Consider the following 21922-nt stretch of genomic DNA (forward strand, 5'->3'; position numbering starts at 1 on the left):
AGAACATTTCTTCAGTCTGCTTGCAGGTGGGGAAGAAAGCTAGAAGGGAGGAGGGGCAGCTAATAGGCGAGGGGGATTTGTGATAGGCAGGTGGTTGGACAAAGGCCAGTACTGAAAAACAGAAGTCCTTAGTCAAAAGGATTGAAGAGTTGCGAATTGTGAAGCCGGAGGAAGGAATGTGGTGGGTAGGCGAGGGGCAGGAAAGAAATAGGTGCGTCAAGGTGGGGCACAGGGGAAGGGGTAGTGGAGAAAGGGGAAGAGAAAAAGTAAGGGGATTAACTAAAATTGGAGAATTCAATGTTCATACTGTTAGGTTGTAAGCTATCGAATGAACTGAATAGTTCATAACTTAAAACTTATGTCACCTAATATGAATCTATGTGTTATGACTCTAGGTCTGGGTATTTTACCCAGCTTAGGGGAATCAAGAGGCACACAACATAGGATTTAGCTCAGGTAATATAGGTGAGTGTTTAGGGGCACACCATGCCTCACAGCGCCAGGGACCAGGGTTAGATCCAGATTATGGGTGCAATTTGTACGGAGTTTGTACGTTCTTCATGTGACCTCGTGGGTTTTCATTGGGTGCTCCAGTTTCCCCCCACATCCCAAAGACGTGCGGGTTGGTAGGTTGACACTTAACACGTTATCCTTTCGTTAGAACCTCTTCCCCAGCCAACAATGGGCCATTATGGGCTCCACCCTTCCTTGGTCATCTGTTGCTGGCCCTGCGTTGTTCTGGGCTTTTCTTATCTCCAGATCCCTCCCCTCTACCTTCAGTCTGAAGAAGGGTCCCAATCCGAAATGTTACCCATCTTTTTTTTTCTCCAGAGATGCTGCCTGACCCGCTGAATTCAATTCAACTTTATTGTCATTGCACAAATACGAGTACAGGTACAATGAAATGCAGTTTAGCGTCTGGTATAAACCAACATCTGCAGTCCCCTTCTACACAGGTTTGTAGGTTAATTGGCTTGTGTAAAATTGTCCCTTGTGTGTCGGATACAAAACTGGGATAACATAACTAGTGTAAGGATGGATGTTCGTGGACCCGGGGGGACAAAAGGCCAGTTTCAAGGCAGTAATGTAACTCTATCTTCGTCTCTTAAAATATTATATATCTCTAATGAGTCGCTCCTCAGATTTCAATGTTTTGGGCCATTTTATAATTTGAAACGGGAACTGCCACTGTTTTAAGTTTGTGTCGAATATGGTGACAGGAAAATATACAAGGTTTCACAATTCACTCAGCTGCTACCAGGAGAGCAAGAGATTATTTGTCACCCTCTCATCAAACATGCCATCTGTAAAGAGAGCTCACCTTTGTCACTGCTGGGTATTTAACCCACGGCCTGGTGTATTGTGCCTTTACAAAATGGACAGAATAAATACAGTTCTCAGCCTCATTTGGTAACGTGATAGCCTGAAAACCCACAGGGCTCTATGAAAGGACGACAGCCTTGTTTATCAGCCTCTTTCCTTTATTGCTTGAGTCTTTAGTCACGCTGCTCATGGTTTGAATTCGCTAGGTTAACCTGCCGGCTTGCATGGCCATTGTGTTCATTGCAAAGCTGTTCCTAACAAGTGGAAGGAACAGAGGATGCAGTCATCACCTCCCTCCTTTCAGCCCCACGTTGCGATCAATCAGCCCCTTGAGGATTAACCCTTTGAAAACCTGTCCGCCCTCCTCTCCCCGCAATTAGCCACACACTTCACACACGTGCCAAAGCCACGGGAGTTCATGACGGCTCCTAAATGGCGCACGGTACAGAGGCGTGGCTGACTGGCAGCGCCAGAAAACCGGGGTCGATCCTGACCTCGGGTGCTGCCTGCTTAGTTTATTGTCACGTGTACTGAGGTACAGTGAAAAGCTTTTTGTTGCATGCAAGCCAGTGAGTGGAAAGACTATACATGATTACAATCGAGCCGTCCACAGTGTACAGATACAGATAATGGCAATAACATTTAGCACATGAAAAAATATCCAGTAAAGTCCAATTAAGTCCACAAGAGCTGGCAACGATGCATCAGGAAAGGTGGAGCCCACAATGGTCCATTGTTGGCTGTGGAGTGCACCATTGTAGGCTCCACCTTTCCCGGGTCATCGCTCTCTCAGTCTGAAGAAGGGTCTCGACCAGAATCATCACCTATTCCTTTTCTCCAGTGATGCTGCCTGACCCGCTGAATTACTCCAGCATTTTGTGTCCAGCTTCTGCTGTTCCTTCTTACACAGGTGGATTAAAATTGGCTTTTCAGTTTGAATTTTAGTTTTAGAGATGCAGCGTGGAAACAGACCCTTCGGCCCACCGAGTGTACACTATATTCTACAAACTAGGAACCAATTAACCTATAAACCTGCACGTCTTTGGAGTTTTGGAGGAAACTGAAGCACCCAGTAAAAAGCTACGTAGTCCCAGGGTTGTCCGTACAAACTCTGTACGCACAGCACCCGTAATCAGGTCTTTGGCACTGCAAGGCAGCAACTCTACCGTTGTGCCACTGTGCCTCCATCTATTGTTTTGCTCCAAAATATCTGCCACCCAACACACTTAGTGGTTTGTTTCTGTGCTTTATAATGCACCGAAGATCATTTTTCATGTCGCCCCTTTTCATTGGCACGGGACAATCTTGTGCTGCACAACACTATAACTCTCTGACCCACGATGTTTTAAGAGATTTCACATTGTCCTATTGAAAGCAATGGAATAAATTCGAACCAAAAGCACCCGATCAATGTGAATCCGTTAATAATGCTTACGTTCCAAAATGGAATGGAATTATCCCCGATATTAGAACATAAAACATGACTGTGCAGAACATGATGCCAAGATACACTAATCTTATCTGATCCATATCCCTCCATTCCCTGCATATCCAGGTGCCTATCTTTTCAGAAAACAATGTACTTGTACCTCTCGGTCTCTTCATTCCAGCTCCCTACCATTTACTCTGCAAGTCATTCCCTAGTATAACTTACGAAAATGGATTACCTCGCATGTATCCAAGTGAAATTCCATCTGCCATTTCTTGGCCCAATTCCCCCGTCTTCTAGATCCTGTTATAATCTTAGATACCGGTAATCTTCTTCACAGTCCCGTATACCACCAATTTTGGTGTGATCTGCAAACTTACTAACCAACAGCATTCACATCCAAATCCTTAATATAGATGACAAACAAGAATGGACCCAGCATTGTTCCCTGTGGCAAACTGCTGGTCACAGGCCTCCGATCTTAGTAACACGGCGTGGTTGCACAGCGGTAGAACTGCTGCCTTACAGTGCCAGCGACCCTGGTTTGATCCTGACTATGGGTGCTGCCAGTACGGAGTTTGTACATTCTCCCTGTGACCATGTCGGTTTTCTCCAGTTTACTCGTACACTCCAAAGAGGTACAGGTTTGTAGGTTAATCGGCTTCGGTAAAATTGTAAATTATCCCAAGCGTGTAGGACAGTGCTAGTGTTCGGGGTGATCACTGGTCAGCGTTGACTCAGTGGGCCGAAGGGCCTGTTTTAGTGCTGTATCTCTAAAGTCTAAAAGTCTAACGTCTAAACAATCCTCCACTTCCACCCTCTGTCTTCTAACCTTAGTAGAAGACAGAGGGTGGAAGTGGAGAATTGTTTAGGACAGTGGTTGGATGCAGAGACATACAACAAGAAAACAGGCCCTTTGGCCCAACTCGCCCATGCCGACCAAGATGCCCTATTTAAGCTAGTCACATTTGCCTGCATTTGCCCCATATTGCTCCAAACCTTTCCCATGCATGTACCTGTCTAAGTGTCTTTTTAAATGTTATTACTGCACCTGCCTTAACCACCTCCTCTCCATATTCCATATACCCACCATCCTCTGAGTGAAAAAAACACCCAATCAGGTTCCTATTAAATCTTTCCCCCCTCACTTTAAACCCATGCCCTCTGGTTCTTGATGCCCCTACTCTGTGCATTTACTCTCAATTCACAGGAGGGGAACTCCCCCGCTAATCTAGTTTACAGGATGAATGAAGCACAGATAAAAATAACTCATTTCAAAGTAAGATGTAGATTCAGGGGATTAAGGGGAGTAAAAATGAAAATGTCTGTTTGTCTGATGTCTGGCAGTTCATTAATCTGATGGATAGCTTCAATCTGGGTTGGGGGCTTGATGTGACTGATGGGTGCCATGGAATGAGAAGTATATTTTGAGCGTATCCTTGTTGATGTGCCCAGGGAATATCCAAAACATTTCTCTGTCATTAATACGGAATACTCCCTCGGAAATGATGATGGAAACAGATGTGGACCTTCCAGATGTGTCTTTAATTTATACTTTAGACTTTAGAGATACAGCGCTGAAACGGGCCCTTTGGCCCACTGAGTCCACGCCGTCCAGCGATCACCCTAAACACCACCACTATCCTACACACTAGGGACAATTTGCAATTTACAGATGCCAAATAACCTACAGACCGATGATCTGGGTTTGATCCTAACTACGAATGCTCTCTGTATGGAATTCGTACGTTCTCCCCGTGACTGCGTGGGTTTTCTCTGGGTGCTCCGGTTTCCTCCCACACTCCAGAGACGTACAGGTTAACTGGCTTTGGTAAAATTGTAAATTATCCATAATGTGTAGGATAGTGCTCGTGCACGGGGTGATCGCTGGTCGGCGCAGAAGGACCTGTTCCCACGCTGTATCTCTAAAGTCTAAAGTGTGGTCTTTCCGCTGACTGGATAGCATGCAATTAAAGCTTGTCACTGTACCTCGGTATATGTGACAATAAACTAAACAAAATTAAATTAATTAGTTCCAATAGGCTGAATGGCCTCTTTCTGTGGTGTCACCTTTCCATGACGTGGTGCTGATGAAACAACAGCTGGTATAATGGCTGCGATCGCTCTGCTGTGGGCCCCATAGTAGCCATGTGTCTCCAGCAACCATATGCAGCCCCACAGCTCCCAGCGACCCAGGGACCCCAGTCCAACCACCACCCAACGACCACGATCAGTTCCCCCAAACAATGTATCATCATCCCCAGCTCCCAGCATCATCTGCCTACAAACAAACAATAAATACGTATCTGATTATTCTGTACAGCACCTTAGTGTGTGGAGTCATTGATAAAATGTTATTACAAACGGTTTCCTTTGCACTGTTTTTGTATCTCAGCAGGGACGGACTAATTAGTCCTCTCGCAATTGTTTGTGTTATTGGTGCATTCTTTGTATCAGAGAGTATTTTAAGGTGAAATAAGCAGTTCTGAGTAATTATTTCTGGTTCTTTTAGCTATTAATATTCCATAAGTATTTAGAACCATATGATGCTCTCTCTCTCTCTCTCTCTCTCACACACACACACACTCCCTCCCCCCCCTCTCTCTGTCTCCCCCCTTCTTTCTGTCTCCCCCTCTCTCTCACCTCCTCCCCCTCCCGCTCTCCCAATTACAGCTCAATTACAGCCCACCCCTTCAAAACTGGTTTCAACAGCCTCAGCCAGCCCTTTGACTGACTATGACATTGTCGGTCGTCATCATAGAAGGTGGCTGAGAATCACTCATATTTGCATGGCACTGGACCCAGGCTCAACATGCTGAATTTGCAACAGAGAACCAAATCTTCCTTGCCTGCGGTTCAATACTCCACCTTGGCAATCTTTCATCTTTGTTGAGTTCCATATACCCACCACCTTCTGGGTGAAAAAGCTGCCCCTCAAGGTTCATATTAAATCATTCCCCTCTCACCTCTGCTCTTGACTATTTTATACACTCTATAAGATCACCCCTCAGCTTCCTACGTTCCAGCGAATAAAGTCCTAGCCTGTCCAGCCTCTCCCTATAGCTCAGGACCTCATGTCCTTTCAACATCCTTTTAAATCTTCCGTGAACTCTTTACAGTTTAATGGCATCTTTGTTATAGCAGGGTGACCACAAGTGAAGAGAATATTCCAAGTACAGCCTCATCAAAATCTTGTGCAACTGTAACTTCTTGTCCCAACTTCCAACTTCAGGACACTTCTTCAGACTGATTGTAGGGGAGGAGGGGAGAGGAAGCTGGAAGAGAGGAGGGCAAGGACAAGGCCTGGCAGTTATAGGTGAATACAGATGAGGGGAGTTTTTGTTTGGGCATATGCTTGGACAAAAGCCAGAGATGAAAAGACAGAAGGTGTGAGACAAAAGGATTTAAGATGCGCAAATTGTGAAGCTAGAGGAAGGAATGTGGTGAAAGGGGTGGTAGAGGGGAGAAATAGGTTTGGCTAGGTGGGGTCATGGGGAGGGGGTGAAGGAGAGGGAGGGGTTTGTAGCCACCACAAATATGCTAATTGAGTGTTCATACGGTTGTGCTGTAAACGTCACAATTCGCAACTCCACAATCAATCTGAAGAAGGGTCCCTACGTGAAACATCACCTATCCATGTTCCCCAAAGATGCTGCCTTATCTGATGACTTACTCCAGCATTTTGTGTCTTTTTTGAGAATTTACTTTACTTTAGACTTCAGAGGTGCATCTTGGAAACAATCCCTTCGGCCCACCAAGTCTACGTAGCGATCACCCGTACACGAGTACTAACCTACAGACTAGGGGCAAAGTACAATTTACAGATGCCAATTAACCTACAAGACTGCACGTCTTTGGAGTGTGGGAGGAAACCAGAACACCTGGAGATACCCCACGCGGTCACAGGGAGGGCGTACAAACTCCGTACAGACAGCACCCATAGTCAGGATTGAACCCAGGTCTCTGGCGCTGTGAGGCAGCAATTGAATTGGCTCCTTTCAAAAGTCTCTCCTCGGAAACAGAGAGGAGGCAATACCATTATCAGGAGTTTAATCTTCACAATCACCAAAGAAAACATTTTTATTTTCAAATTAAATTTAACTGCGGGACATTATTCTTTGACAATTATGCTGGAGGTTGGTTTCTAAGCCGAAAGCAGCCCTTGAGAGGCACAGATGGAGCAGTGTGAAAGATAATCCTGCTTAATTACAGGATATGATACCCATTTAACTATCACCTTGCATAATTTATCTAATAACGTCCTTTTTGCATTGTCGCCTTGAGCTATTCTGGTACGACATATTCCAGTTAACGCAGTGATATGGATCAGTGCTCCAACCCTGGGTGCACGCCCCACAATGTCATAGGCAAGCAGTTTTGCAGGCAGCTTGCAAAGCACCTGAATGTTAACAAATAGGCACAAGGGACTGCAGATGCTGGTTTACAAACAAAGTTCTGGAGCAACAGCAGATCTAACAGGAATTGTCACCTATCCAGGTTCTCCAGAGATGCTGACTCACTGACCGACCCGCTGAGTTAATCTAGCTCTCTGGGTCTTTTTTGGGGGATAACATCGAACTAATGTGAACGGCTGACCGATGGTTGGCTTGGGCTCGGCAGACCATAGGGCCTGTTTCCATGCTGTAATCCTGGGGCGGCACTGTGGTGCAACGGTAGATTTGCTGCTTTACAGCACTAAAGACCTGGGTTCGATCCTGACTGCAGGCGCTGTCTGTATGGAGTTTGTATGTGCTCCCCGTGACCTGCATGGGTTTCCTCCGGGTGCTCTGGATTCCTCCCACACTCCAAAGACGTGGAGATTTGTAGGTTAATTGGCTTCAGTAAAGTTGTAAATTGTCCCGAGTGTGTAGGGTAGTGTTAGTGTGTGGAGGGATCGCTGGTCGGCACGAACTCAGTGGGCCGAAGGGCTTGTTTCAGAACCATATCTCAGAACTCTCCACTGTTAGTACCACTCCAGGTATTAGGACCAGCAGCAGGTTTTAGTACCTCTGGCAGGGATGAGTACTACGGACAGTGCCATTGCCCACCGGGGCACTGTGTTAAGATGTGCTACGGGAGACTTAATTTGATCAGGGATCATGGTTCACCACGCGGCAGAACACAGCCAAGTCTGCGGATCGTGTTCACGCAGCAGGTTTTAATGGAAGCTGCTGGGGTATAAATACGGAAGGGCAACAGGTGTCTTCAGGCTTCCATTCTGTACTGAAGTATTTATGCTGTCTCCACAAACCTCTGATGTAACCCCCCCTCCCCTCCCTCACGTAGGACTTTCACCCTACTTCGGGGGGAGGAGAGGGGAGGAGAGGGCGAGGGGTGGGGAACGTACATTTAGTTCTCTGCCCTGTGGCGAAAGGTAATGAAAAGCCTCTGAGGTTTGTTGGTAGAATCCCTGATAGACTTTAAGGGTTGGTTGCTGAATGGCGTATGCCCCTGGGCAGGCAGTCGGACTTTGCAATCAGTTCCAGCGCTCCACAGCAGGGAGACCAGTCATTTAATCCGCCTCAAAACGGCCGTCTTTCTAATTAGCGCAGCCACCCCAGCGCTCTGCAAAGTGCTGACTCCATCGTACGAGGGACTTGTGGCAGGGATTTCGGACAACAGCAGCTGCCTGCTATTGACGGAGCCCATTAGCTACTCTTAAAGGCACACTCCACCATAATAAACCCCGGGCGGTGCTTTCAAGACCCATTCTCTGCCGACGCAGAGAAATATGCGTGAGCGTCTGGGTCTGAAGAGGCTTCCTGACCGCAAAGATCACCTATCCATGTTCTCCAGAGATGCTGCCTGACCCGCTGAGTTACTTCAGCACATTGTGTCTTTTTTTTCCACTCCCTACACGCTAGGGGCAATTTTGCAGAGGGTCTATGAATCTAAAAACCTGCACGTCTATAGGATATGGGAGGAAACCAGAGCACCCGGACCCGCGGTGACAGGGAGAACGTGCAAACCCTACACAGACAGCAGCCAAGATCAGGATCAAACCTGGGCCTCTGGCGCTGTGAGGCAGCAGCTCTACCTGCTGCGCCAGCGCGTCACCTTAGTCTATGAAATATAACCCCTCATACACAGGCTACATTGCTCGTAGGATGGAGTTGCATTGAAATGCCCCAAAAACTAGCTTCCACCAGCAAAATTAGTAAAATCCTGATTGAATTCTAAATCTAAAACTGTCAGTAGCGAATCACATAAAGAAAGCAATGTTATATCCGCTTAATAGATTGCTACACAATAGACGGCACATATCAATGTAATTAGTTTAACTCCGCAATGGCCATTCGCTTAAATAGATTAGATAGGTTCTAAATAGCCAGCTCCTAGATGGAATTAAAGTCTGATTCTCCGGATGTGCACAGTCCAATAATTGTGTATCGAAAATTGCATATGAATAAAATATGGATGTTGTTTCATTTGTCTTTGCAATTCCATCAGCTAGAGCTTGGAATATGGAGAGGAAGCGGGCATTAGACTTTTAGATGTTAGAGATACAACATGGAAACAGACCCTTCGGCCCACCACGCCGACCAACGATCACTCTGTACACTAACACTATCCTACACATTAGGGACAATTTATAATTTTAACAAAGCTGTATGTTTTTGGAATGTGGGAGGAAACTGGAGCACCTGGAGAAAACTCACATGGTCACTGAGAATGTACAAACTCCAGACAGACAGCACCCGTAGTCAGGGTCGAACCCATGTCTCTGGCGTTGAAAGGCAGTAACTCTACCGCTGCGCCACCGTGCCACCTTCTTTGAGCAGATCTCAACTGGATATCGGAGCACAGTGGCACAGCTGGTAGAACTGCTGCCTCGCAGCGCCAGAGACCTGGGTTTGATCCTGACCTCGGGTGCTGCCTGTGTGGAGTTTTCACATTCTCCCTGTGGAAGCGAAAGTGTAATAACACAGAACGAGTATGAACGGGACGGGTGGTCGATGGTGGAAGGGCCTGTATCCATGCTGCATCTCTAAAACTAAAAGCTATTGTCACAGCAGTAGAGGATGGCTGCGTTGGAGCTGCTGCCTTACAGCGCTATAGACCCGGGTTCGATCATGGCCACAGGTGCTGTATGGAGTTTTACCTTCTCCCTGTGACCACGTGGGTTTTCTCCTGGTGCTCTGGTTTCCTCCCACATTCCAATGACATGGAGTTAATTGGCTTCTGTAAATTATCCCCAGTGTTTAGGATAGAACCAGTGTGAACGGGTGATCGCTGGTGGACACGGTCTCGGTGGTCTGAAGGCCTTGTTTCCACACTGTATTTCTAGACTAAACTAATCTTAAAACAAAAGTCTGCTGTCGACACAAAGTACTTCTTGTGCAGGATTGTACCAGAGATGAAAGCAAACTGCTGGAGTAACTTAGCTGGTCAGGCTGCATCTCTGGAGAAAAAGGACACAGAGTGCTTGAGTAACTCAGCAAGTCAGGCAGCATCTCTGGAGAAAAAGGACACAAAGTGCTGGAGGCGGGTCAGACACAAAGTGCTGGAGGAGGGTTCTGACCCGAAACGTCAGCCATCCATTTTCTCCAGAGAAGCTGTCTGATCTGCTGAGTTACTCCAACACTTTGTGTCTGGCCCGCTGACTTACCCCAGCACTTTTTCCCTAACAAAGGTCTACTGTTGGTGGCATGATCAGTGTCCTCTCCCAAATGATGACTCACCGAGGCGGGTTTTCCACACAACAGTTTTATTATTCATGGAGAAGAATGTTTGGAATTCTGCCTTCTGCTCTGGGCCTGTGCCTGGAATTCAATGTCACAAACCCTTGACGTTGACCAGAGCAGTACAAGCGGGCAGCGGTAGAGTTGCTGCCTTGCAGCACCAGAGACACGGGTTTGATCCTGACTACGAGTGCCGTCTGTACGTGGTTTGTACGTTCTCCCCGTGACCGCGTGGGTTTTCTCTGCGTGCTCCCCACATCCCAAAGATATACACACTTGTAGATTAATTGACTTCCGGAAAAACTGTAAATTGTCCCTAGTGTGCAGGATAGTGCTAGTGTACAGGGGTCGCAGGTTGCTGTGGACTCGGTGGGTCGTAGGACCTGTTTCCACAATGTATCCCTAAACTAAACTAAGCTAAATCCCCGGCTTCACCTCAGCGGGGCGATGCAGCAACTGCCCAAAACTTGTGCTAATAGATGCCAAGTCAGTCCACAGACAGAACCCAGACTAAATAATGGCCCAGAACAGGCCACACTTTGCCAGGCAGTCTTCAGGCACGCAGGTCCACTGTAAATATAATACACGAAGCGTAGACCAAAACAAAGCTATTTTGCCCTTCGTGGCTGTGTGGGATTTCTGAAACACCGACCCACTTGAATGGTGTTTACATTTAAAAAATTTGTCCGAAACAAATTCGGGAGACACAAGGGACTGCAAACGCTGGAAACTGGAGTCACAAGCTGTCAGCTGCAGAAAGAGCAAATCGAGCAGCACCTGTTGTAGGGAAAAGCTGGAGATGTTTTGAGTCAAAACTCCAGTGCTAATGCAGGACTCGACCCAAAATGTGAACTATTGCTTTCCCCCCCCTCAAAGATGCTGTTTGCCCCCTGAGTTCCTCCAGCAGATTGCAAATTACTGGACAATCTGCTTTTAGTTCAGTTTAGTTTATTGTCACATGTACCGAGGTACATAGAAAAGCTTTTTTCTCGTAGAGTGCTATCCAGCTAACAGAAAGACTATACATCATAACAAAGACCCACACCATCCTGGCCACACAGTCATCTCTCTGCTACCTTCAGGTGGAAGGTACAGGAGCCTGAAGACTGCAACAACCAGGTTCAGGAATAGCTACTTCCTCACAGCCATCAGGCTATTAAACCTGGCTCGGACAAAACTCTGATTATTAATAACCCATTATCTGTTATTTGCACTTTATCAGTTTATTTATTCATGTGTGTATATATTTACATTATGGTATATGGACACACTGATCTGTTTTGTCGTAAATGCCTACTATTTTCTGTGTGCTGAAGCAAAGCACAAATTTAATTGTCCTATCAGGGACACATGACAATAAACTCACTTGACTTGAACTTGAATCGAGCCGTCCACAATGTATTGAAGCAAGATAAAGGGAATAATATTTTGGCAAGATAAAGTCTCGTAAAATCCAATTAAAATTAGTCCAAAGGTCTACAATGCGGGAGGTCAGGACCGCTCTCTAGTTGGTGATAGGATGGTTCAGTTGCCTGATAACAGCTGTGAAGAAACTGTCCCTTAATGTGGAGGTGTGTATTTTCACACTTCAGCACCTCTTGCCTGATGGGAGAGGGGTGAAAAGTGAGTGTCCTGATTTTTCAATGGCCTTGCATGAAGTGTAGATGGAGTCAATGGAAGGGACGTTGGTTTGCATGATAGTCTGGGCTGCAGTCACAATTCATTTTTTGCACTGTTTTCCAAATTGTTATAAACGAGATAATAGTTCCACTCTCATCACTCTTTTAGAACATAGAACACAGGAACAGGTCCCATGGCGCACATTGTCCGTCGAAAATAACATCAAATTAAACTAATCTTCTCTGCCTGCACATGATCCCTATCCCACCATTCCCTATATACCCATATGCCTTTGTAAAAACCTCTTAAATCCCATTCCTGTATCTACTTTAACCACCACCCCTGGCTTGCATTACAGGTACCCACCACCCTCTGTGTATAAAAAAAACTTGCCCCGCACATCTCCTTTTAACTTTGCCCCCAGCTATGGCCACTAGTCTTTGACATTTTTTAAGAAACATTTGGACAGGTACATGGATAGGGAAGATTGAGAGAGATATGGGCCATACGCAGGCAGGTGAGACTAGTGTAGGTGGGACATGTTGGGCTGTGTGGGCAAGTTGGGCCGAGAGAACTGTTTCCATTCTGTGTGACTCTATGTTGACGTTTTTTACATTTATTTCAGGAAAATAAAATTGTACTGAACTATTTAAGGCAAGAATTTGCAGTAACTGGATGCTACATTCATTTTTTTACACAGAGAGTTGTGAGTCTGTGGAATTCTCTGCCTCAGAGGGCAGTGGAGGCCAGTTCTCTGGATACTTTCAAGAGAGCTAGATAGGACTCTTAAAGATAGCCTAGTCAGGGGATATGGGGAGAAGGCAGGAACGGGGTACTCATTGGGGATGATCAGCCATGATCACATTGAATGGCGGTGCTGGCTCGAAGGGCTGAATGGCCTACTCCTGCACCTATTGTTGTCTATTGTCTATATATATTATCTGTGCAACCACGTATGATTCTTGGCTCTGCCATATTTCTTGAGTTAATTGAATGCCCTGTTTTCAGATTTAGCTCTCACCATAATTCCCATCCATGTCATGGAAACTAAAGTTAATTTGTCAGACGTAGAAACAAGCAACTGCATATGCTGGTTTAAAAAAAAGAAGACAAAGTGCTGGAGTAACTCAGCGGGTCAGGCAGCATCTCTGGAGAATATGGATAGGTGATGTTTCAGGTCAGGGTCCTTTTCTGTCTGAAGAAGCTTCCCCACCCGAAACGTCCCCAATCCATTTAATGACAAGGAACTGCAGATGCTGGTTTGCTAAAAAAAGACACAAAGTGTTGGAGTACCTCAGCGGGTCAGGCAGTATCTTGGTAGAACATGATCAGTCTGGAAAATGGCCCCAAACCAAAACCTCGTCACCTTTCCATGTTCTCCTGAGATGCTGCCCGACCCGTTGAGTTATACCAGCACTTTGTGCAGCTTTTGCTTTCACTTGTCACACCACGTCAACAGAAATTAACCTGTCAAGGGGGTGGAATGATTTCAGGAAGTGTTTTAACATGTAATTCATTCATCTCTGTTACTTGTTACCAGTCATTATATGAATTGGTCAAAATAATCTCAAAACAAGTGAATGCTTTAATGTGATTCATTAAAATGTATGAATAATAGAGATTAGGTTTAATAGATTAGAAATGAACACATTTACTCATCTCAGCATCCACTGTATAGGGGCTGCACAGTGCGCAATGGTACAGTTGCTGCCTTACCGCTCCAGAGACCCAGGTTCAATCCTGACTACGGGTATTATCACACTGCAGTATCTCAGCGAGTTCCAGACTCAGATCCTGTGTTGACGAAGGAGTGATATACAGTAAACCCTTGCCATAGCGGACCATGGGAGGGGAGGGGCGAGATGGTGTCCATTATTGCCAATTGTCCGCCATTGCTGAGTGAGGGGGTTAATGTTTAACCCAAGGCCAGTAGGAAAGATACGCGGCGTTGGGGGGGGGGGGGTTAACCCAGCGGGTATTCTCAGGCTGGGATGCCACAGAAATACGGGCCCAGTACTCACGCCGCCTTCATGCTGCTCGCTCTCACTGCTCTTGCAAATGGAAGCTCCCGTCACACTGGATAACTGGTGGAAGTGGGGGACAACTGGAGCCTCGGTCTCCCATAACCACAATCCATTATATCGAGGTCCGTTATTGCGCGAATTAGTGGAGGTGAGCTGGAGTCGTTGAGTCACAAGAGCTTCTAGCACAGAGACGGGTGATAGTAATAGTCATGGAGCCAAACAGCATGGAAGCAGGTCCATCGTCACAACTTGCCCGTGCCGACCAACTACATTAGTCCCGCCTGCTTGCATTTTGCCCATATCCCTCTAAAACTATTGTATTTATGTACCTATCCATATGTGTTTTAAATTGTACCTGATAGTACCTGCCGCAACCACCTCCTCTGGCAACTAATTCCATGCTATGTGTAAAATGGTTGCCCCTCAGGTTCCCATTACATTTCCCCCCCACCTCATCCCTCACCTTAAACCAATGTCCTCTGGTTCTTGATTTACCTGGGTAAAAGACCCTATCTATTCCTCTCAGGATGTTGTGCACCTCTATAAGTTTACCCTCCTCATCCTCCTCAGCTCCAAAACCCAAAGTCCAAGCGTGCTCAACTTCTCCTATAGCTCAGGCCCTTGAGTCCTGGCAACATCCTCGTGAATCTTCTCTGCCTTTTTTCCAGCGTAACAACAACTTTCCTTTAGCAGGGTGACCAAACTGAACACAATACTCTAAATACCCTTTCAGCCCACCGTCTATGATGACACATTTTTGCCCTTATGCACTAATCTCATGTGCTGGATTAGAACAGGACAGGAACAGGGGCCCTCCGGCCCACAAAGTCTCTACCTAAAATTATGTCAAGACCAACTCTTATTTGCCTGCCCATAATCCATATCACTCCATTCCCTGCGCCTATCCAAAAGCTTCTTAAATGCCATTATCGCATCTACCTCAACCACCAACCAACTGAAAGAGCACCTCAAGTTTTCGATCTGAGGTACAGCATGGAAACTGACCCTTTGGCCCTCTGAGTCCAAGCCGGCCATCAATCACCCACTTACTCATTAGTCCTTTGTTATCCCATCGTCGCATTCACTCCCTACACATTTTGGATAATTTACAAAGGCCAATTAATCTAGAAAGCCGCACGTCTTTGGAATGTGGGAGGAAACTGCAGCACCCGGAGGAAACCAAGGCGGTTGGCATTTTATTTGAGCTAATGTCCAGGAAATCATTACCTGGCACCTGCTAATAGTGCTTGCAAACTTCGATATCCCCTCACTTCACCTGAAAGTGGAAAATCAATTCACCCGGAATGGGTGTAAAGGTCCCTGGCATTAACAGTGTTATTGGTTTTGTCCCTCCTGTTAAATGCTCGGGGTTTAAGTTGGGAACAAGCAGTGGCTGGTTCTGGTCTGACCTTTGCAGGCTTTAATGGAAGGCAAGCTCTTGTTACACATTCCAGTTGGTCATGGTTGGTGTTCAGTGTCAGCGTTGCTTCCTCGCCTCTGAGTCAGGAGATTGTGGAAGCAAGCCCAGTGCTCGTGCTCAGCGGTTGGGGCGGCATGGGGGGAGCCTTTCGGGGTGGACCTCTCAGATCCCATGGTTCTTGGTTGGGTCAGTGGTCCTGCCAAACACACTTCCTTGAACACACGTTTAGTTTATTGTCACGTGCACCGGAAGTCAGCGGAAAGACTATGCATGATTACATTTGAGCCGTTCGCATTGTGCAGTTAGTACACGGTGTAGGCAGTGATACAGACATTGTCCCCATCTCCTTACTGTCTCTGGGATCCTCCTATGCTCATCGAAGCCCGTGCGTTTGGTTGGGAACCATCAAGGCTAAAGGCGCCAAGAGCCGTGAAGGATGGAGAATGAGTAAATAAAATAAAACTGGCAGGAGGGGTTGTAAGGGAAGGGACACTGGCAAAACACATAGGCATGATCCTAAATATCCTCACACATCTTAGGGTGGCACATTGGTGTAGCTGGTAGGCACCTCACACTCTCCGCATAAAAAAACGCTCCCTTTAAATGTCCCCTTTAAACTTTGCCCTTCTACTTCAAAGCTAGACCCTTTATTCTTTGACATTTCCACCCTGGGGGAAAAAAAAAGATTCTGACTGTCTACCCTACCTATGCCTCTCACAAATTCTATTTGGTCAGCTACATGGGTTTGGACAGGTGCGTGGATGGGAAAGGTTGTGAGGGATATGGGCCAAATGCGGGCAGGTGGGACTAGTGTAGATGGGGCGTGTTGGTCGGAGGTCATTGCTGTATGACTCTCATACTGACTCTCTGGGAGTTGCAGGGAAGTCGTAGTTGGTGGAGGTTAATCTGCGCCGTGCTGGTCAGTCAGAACATTCTGGGATTTTTGCCACAAAGCTGTTGATAGTCAGAGGAAAACTGAGAGGAAAACATCATGTGGTGTTTATGACTTGCTCCTCTCACTTTCACATTCCATCGGTCTTACCTCCAGCACTAACTTTACCAAAGCCAATTGAATTGATCACACAAGTTCCAATCGCTCCCAGCTGTCCAAAATTGCCAATTGTCCCGGTGCAACCAGCCCTTCTGTTTTACTGTAAACACAGATTTACTATAATCTGCAGCATGGACACTGGCATCCCATCTCATTACTCTGGGCTCCCGGGGCCGGTGCTAATGGCGTAGGAATTAGTTTCTGTACCTCTTGCCTGATGGGAGAGAGTGGAAGAGTGAGTGACCAGGGTGAGACTGGTCCTTGATTATGCTGATGGCCTTGTCGAGGCAGCGTGAAGTGTAGATGGAATCAATGGAAGGGGGGTTGGTTTGTGTCATGGTCTGGGCAGCGTCTGCAACGCTGCAATTTCTTGCGATCTTGGATGGAACTGCTCCTCAACCATGCTGCGATGCATCCCGATGGAATGCTTCCTAAGGTTCATCTGTAGAAGTTGGTGAGGATTGGTGAGGAAATTTCCAAATCCTTACAAGGAAGTAGAAGCTTTGGTGGCAATTCCTGGCCATTGCTTCAATGTAGCTGGTCCAGGACAAGTTGCTGGCGATATTCATTCCTCAGAACGTTTCCTCTGGGTGCTGCAGTTTCCTCCCACATTTCAAAAACATACAGGTTTGTAGATTAATTGGCCCACTGTAAAATGCCCCCTAGTGTGGAGTGGTTGAGAAAATGGGATAGCATAGAACTAGTGTTGATGGTTGGCATAGACTCATTGGGCCGAAGGGCCTGTATCCATGCTGTGTCTTTCAATCAAAATTAAAGCAGGTTGTGCAAAGAGAATAATATCTGTGCACAGAAGATATTGTTACAGCTTTTACATTACAGTGAATATGCAGGTTAAAAAGACAAAGTGCAAGAGCCACAATGAGGTAGGTTGGAGGAACGGGACAACACCCTTACTTACGAGAGGAACATTCAATTGTCTCTGACTGCAAACTTAAAAGAAAAATATTCACAAATGGAAAAACGGAGATTAGTGTGGGATTTCAGTGGGACGTTTTGCACAGCAGAGAAGCTATGAATGAATCAACAACAGAACAAATATTTTACAGTCGACTTTTATAGTGTCTCTTTACCATTGTAATATTGCTGTGGTCTTCTGATGTTTAGCATAGCCATCTAGACTAATGTAGTAGTGAACTACTAATAGGTTAACATGGAGTCACAGGTCTTACTTACCTAGGCAGATACAGTAATCCCTCTTTGTCATGGACCACTTTATATCCGATTTCGGTTAGAGCGGACGGACCTACCAACCTTCACCGCCAGGCCGGGCTGCCGACGCCATCCCTAGCTCGCACAACTTCCTCGGCCACATCCAGGCCGGATCTACTGCCACCATCGCAGGACCACACAGATGCCTCGGCCGCTTCCAGTCCAGTCCAGTCTAGTCCAGGCCAGGCCAGGCCTGCCACCGCCAACCCTTACCTGCACTCTGGCCGCCCGCGGGCCGCGACCATTGCCCCCGCCGATCCTCACCTCTTCCCCGGCCAGCAGCAGGCCAGGGCCGTCAACTCACCTGGATTCCAGGCCCAGTTCCGGATGGAATGTCTGAGGAATGGCCCCGATCCTGAAATGTCACCCATCCATGTTCTCAATAGGTGCTGCCTGACCCGCGGCGTTACTCCAGCAATTTGTGTCCTTTTGGGTATTAACCAGCAACTGCGATGTTTTGATCAACTACTTATACAATGATAATCCCTCACTCGATAACAGAGGACAATCGGCAATAACAAACACCATTCCCCCCTCTATGGTCCATGGTATCGAGGGTTTACTGTACTTTACAGAGGGACTGAAAGGGGGGTGGTATGGAGGGAAAGCTACATAGTGGCAGGTGCAATGTCACCTATCTCTAAACTAAACGAAAAAACAGGTGCTTCTCACTCTGGCTTGTTGGTCAGAAAACTGATGATAGGGCGTACTGGATTTGTTTGGGAACTGAATCACAGTCCCTGAGGTGAGAGGGTATGAAAGGTAGTTGGTATCTCGCATAGTTTATCTCCAGTGGTTTGATAACGCGGTGTTATGTGCCGTAGGGGATTAATATCGGAAGATATGAATATCAATTAATATCAATGCAATCAAGCTGTCCACAGTGCCCAGACAATGGATCAAGGGGACAACATTTAGAATATCTGAAGAAGGGTTTCGGCCCGAAACGTTGCCTTTTTCCATCGCTCCATAGACGCTGCTGCACCCGCTGAGCTTCTCCAGCTTTTTTGTGTACCGACAACATTTAGTGCAAGATGGGTGGCACGGTACGCAGCTGGTAGAGCTGATGCTTCACAGCACCAGAAACCCAAGTTTGATCCGGACCACGGGTGCTGTTTATGTGGAGTTTGCACATTTTCCCTTTGACTTGAAATTCTCCCAGGATTTCCTCTGGGTGCTCCGGGTTTTTCCCACGTCTCAAAGATATGCAGGTTTGTATGCTAATTGGCCCTCTGTAAAAATTGGCCCTCCTGTGTAGTGGGATAACAAGTGTGAACGGGTGACCATTGGTCAATGGTGACTTGGGCCTGTTTCCGTGCTGTATCTCTAAACTAATAACATTGAAGTCCGATAAAGTCCGATTAGAGACAGTTTAAAGGTCTCCAATCAGGTAGATGGGAGGTCAGGACCACTGTCTAGCTGGTGAGAGGTTGGTTCAGTTGCCTGATAACGGCTGAGAAGAACCAGTCCCTGAATCTGGAGGTTTAGTTTAGTTTAGACTAGTTTAGTTTAGACATACAGCGCGGAAACAAGCCCTTCGGCACACCGAGCACGCTGACCAGTGATCCCTGCACAATAGCACTATCCTACACATTAGGGACAATTTACAATTTTTACCAAAGCCAATTAATGTACAAACCTGTATGTCTTTGGAATGTGGGAGGGAATCGGAGCTCTTGGAAAATGTGCATGGGAAGAACGTGCAAACTCCATACAAGCAGTAACCATAATCAGGATCGAACCCGGGTCCCGGCCACTGTAAGGCAACAACTCTATAGCTGCGCCACCATGCCAAGTCATGCCTTATCAAACTTGTGTCCCTCTTGCCTGATGGAAGAGGGGAGACAATGACCAAGGTGAGACTGGTCGTTGACTATGGAAAGACTGTTCTGAAGTCTGGTAACAGAGGGGAAGAAAGTCTAAGACTATTTAGATCTCAAACAGTTGTGACGTAGATACTAATTTGATCTTTCTCCTCCTTTCCTCTCCAGGGCCGTTGCTCCAGAGAGAACTGCAAGTATCTCCACCCTCCACCCCACTTAAAAACTCAGCTGGAGATAAATGGGAGGAATAACCTGATACAGCAGAAAAACATGGCTATGCTGGCTCAGCAGATGCAGCTAGCTAACGCCATGATACCTGGAGCCCCTCTACAGCCCATGGTAAGTCTGCTCGTACTGTACACCACTGCCTTTAGACCCTGTAGTAATGTCATTACACCGCAGACTGCTATGAGGTTATCTGCTAAGGCGTTGCAACAAAGTGAGCTGCTTGCTTTCCAGTGCCAGTAGTGTTAGAATACACGGGCGTTTTTGTGTGCCGTTTTCTCCTCCTCGTTCCACTCTGCCCTCCGCCCCGCTCCACCATGTCAGCTTGCTCGCTCCTTTGGCCGTCAGGCAGTTAACCCCAAGGCTGATCAACTTTGTCACCTCCGCCTGTGCCTCTGATCAGCAGGAGTCCGGTGATCTCACCAGAGTCCAGCCAGGAACAACTTGGACCACTGTCCCACCAGGGAGACCTTGGAAGATATGGAAACACTTGACCGCCCAGTAACAGCAGGAGGTGATGGCTAGTATTATTGACCCAACCAACTAGCAAGGCCCTTCACCCAACTAACCAGTAGATTATTGAGCTAACCATCTAGTGAACCCATTGATCTCTTAAAAGAGCAGGCTGGTTGAACCAACTAACCTTGTGAACTATTGACCCAAGTGATCAGTAGATTATTGACCTAACCAATCAGTAGAACCATGAAAACCCAATGTGCGCCCCACCCCATTTCATCCTCATTAATCATATCCTACCCATCATGTTCATTTCCCTCCAAAACTCAAATCTTAGAGTTGTAGTGTTACACAGTATGGAAACAGATCCTTCAACTTAACTTGGTCATGCCAACCAAGGTGACCCATCTACGCAAGTCCAAGATCTCTGCATTTGGCCCATATCCCTCTAAACCTTTCCTATCCATGTACCTGTCCAAATGTCTTTCAAATATTATGTGTATCTGCCTCTACCGCCTCCTCTGGCAGCTCTTTGCATGTACCCTCCACCTTCTGTGTGCCAATTAACCTACAAACCCGCACGCCTGTGGAATGTGGAAGGAAACTGGGGAACCAGGAGAAAACCCTCGGGGTCCAAGGGAGAAGGTACAAACTCCGTTTACAGGCAGCACCTGTAGTCAGGATCGAACCAGGAACTCAGGCTCTTTATATGGCAGCAACTCTACCACTGCACTACTGTCCCACCCTATTATGCAAGACAGTGTTCTATGTAACACATTTATAATCCTCCTTAAAATAACCCCCTCCCACTCCAGGCACCAATATTGTTGAATCCTCATTGAAATAAGGTTTGCTTGTCTATACTATATTGTCCTGAGTTCAATATATCACCAGCCACATAAAACCTCCAGGATTGTGATCATTCATGCCCCATGATCTTTGTCATTGGTAACTGAAGGATTTCAATGAGCCTCTGCAGTTCAATTGAAGTGATGGAGAGGAGAGGAAAGGTGGAGGGAGAAGGGGGAGGGAGGAGGAAGAAGAGGGAAAAAGAGAAAGGGGGGTAGAGGGGAATAGGCTCTCGATGAATAGAAGTTACCATGAGACGACATGTGAAAAGGTCAAAATATTGAGGGAAGCTGGGATTCACCTCTGGATTGAGAGGAAGGAGTCTCGCTAGCAATCAGGCCCCTGCAGAAGTCAGAACTGAGCCAATAGGTTTTGGTCACCAGCCTGAGCCGCACCGCACTGTGGGATGGAATCGGCAGAATTGGCTGAATCAGAACATGAAAGCACTTTCAAAATGCTTGGAAAGTGCATCTAAAAAAGTGGATCGGGTGAGATAGCCCAGTCTCCCCGTAGAATATCCAAGGACGACTACATCTCTCTGCTGCACTTTGACCCTGTTACCCAAGAGTCATTTTCCTCGTCCCCTACGATGGTTGTCTGAGCAACAATGTTCAACAATGCCGCCATCGCCAGGACCTATTTTGTTCCATCAACACGAGGTAAATAAGGAACAACAAGAAAGATTGAGAATTCGTAGTTATAATCCTGTCGGAGTTTGACTGGGTGGATGAAGTCTAGAACAAAAGGTTACTGCTGAAAGATAAGATGCCTGTCATTTAACCAAAATAAT

General features: G+C 46.6%; 1 protein-coding gene across 1 annotated transcript in view; it reads left to right on the plus strand.

Moving 5' to 3' along the window:
* Positions 1 to 21922, plus strand: part of LOC129703376 (muscleblind-like protein 1) — a 164785-nt gene that overhangs the window by 87237 nt on the left and 55626 nt on the right. The window contains 1 exon segment of the mRNA XM_055645751.1: positions 19771 to 19941. Within this exon segment, the coding sequence (XP_055501726.1) occupies positions 19771 to 19941 (171 nt within the window).

The sequence above is a fragment of the Leucoraja erinacea genome, chromosome 14, assembly GCF_028641065.1.
Source record: "Leucoraja erinacea ecotype New England chromosome 14, Leri_hhj_1, whole genome shotgun sequence".
NCBI lineage: Eukaryota > Metazoa > Chordata > Chondrichthyes > Rajiformes > Rajidae > Leucoraja > Leucoraja erinaceus.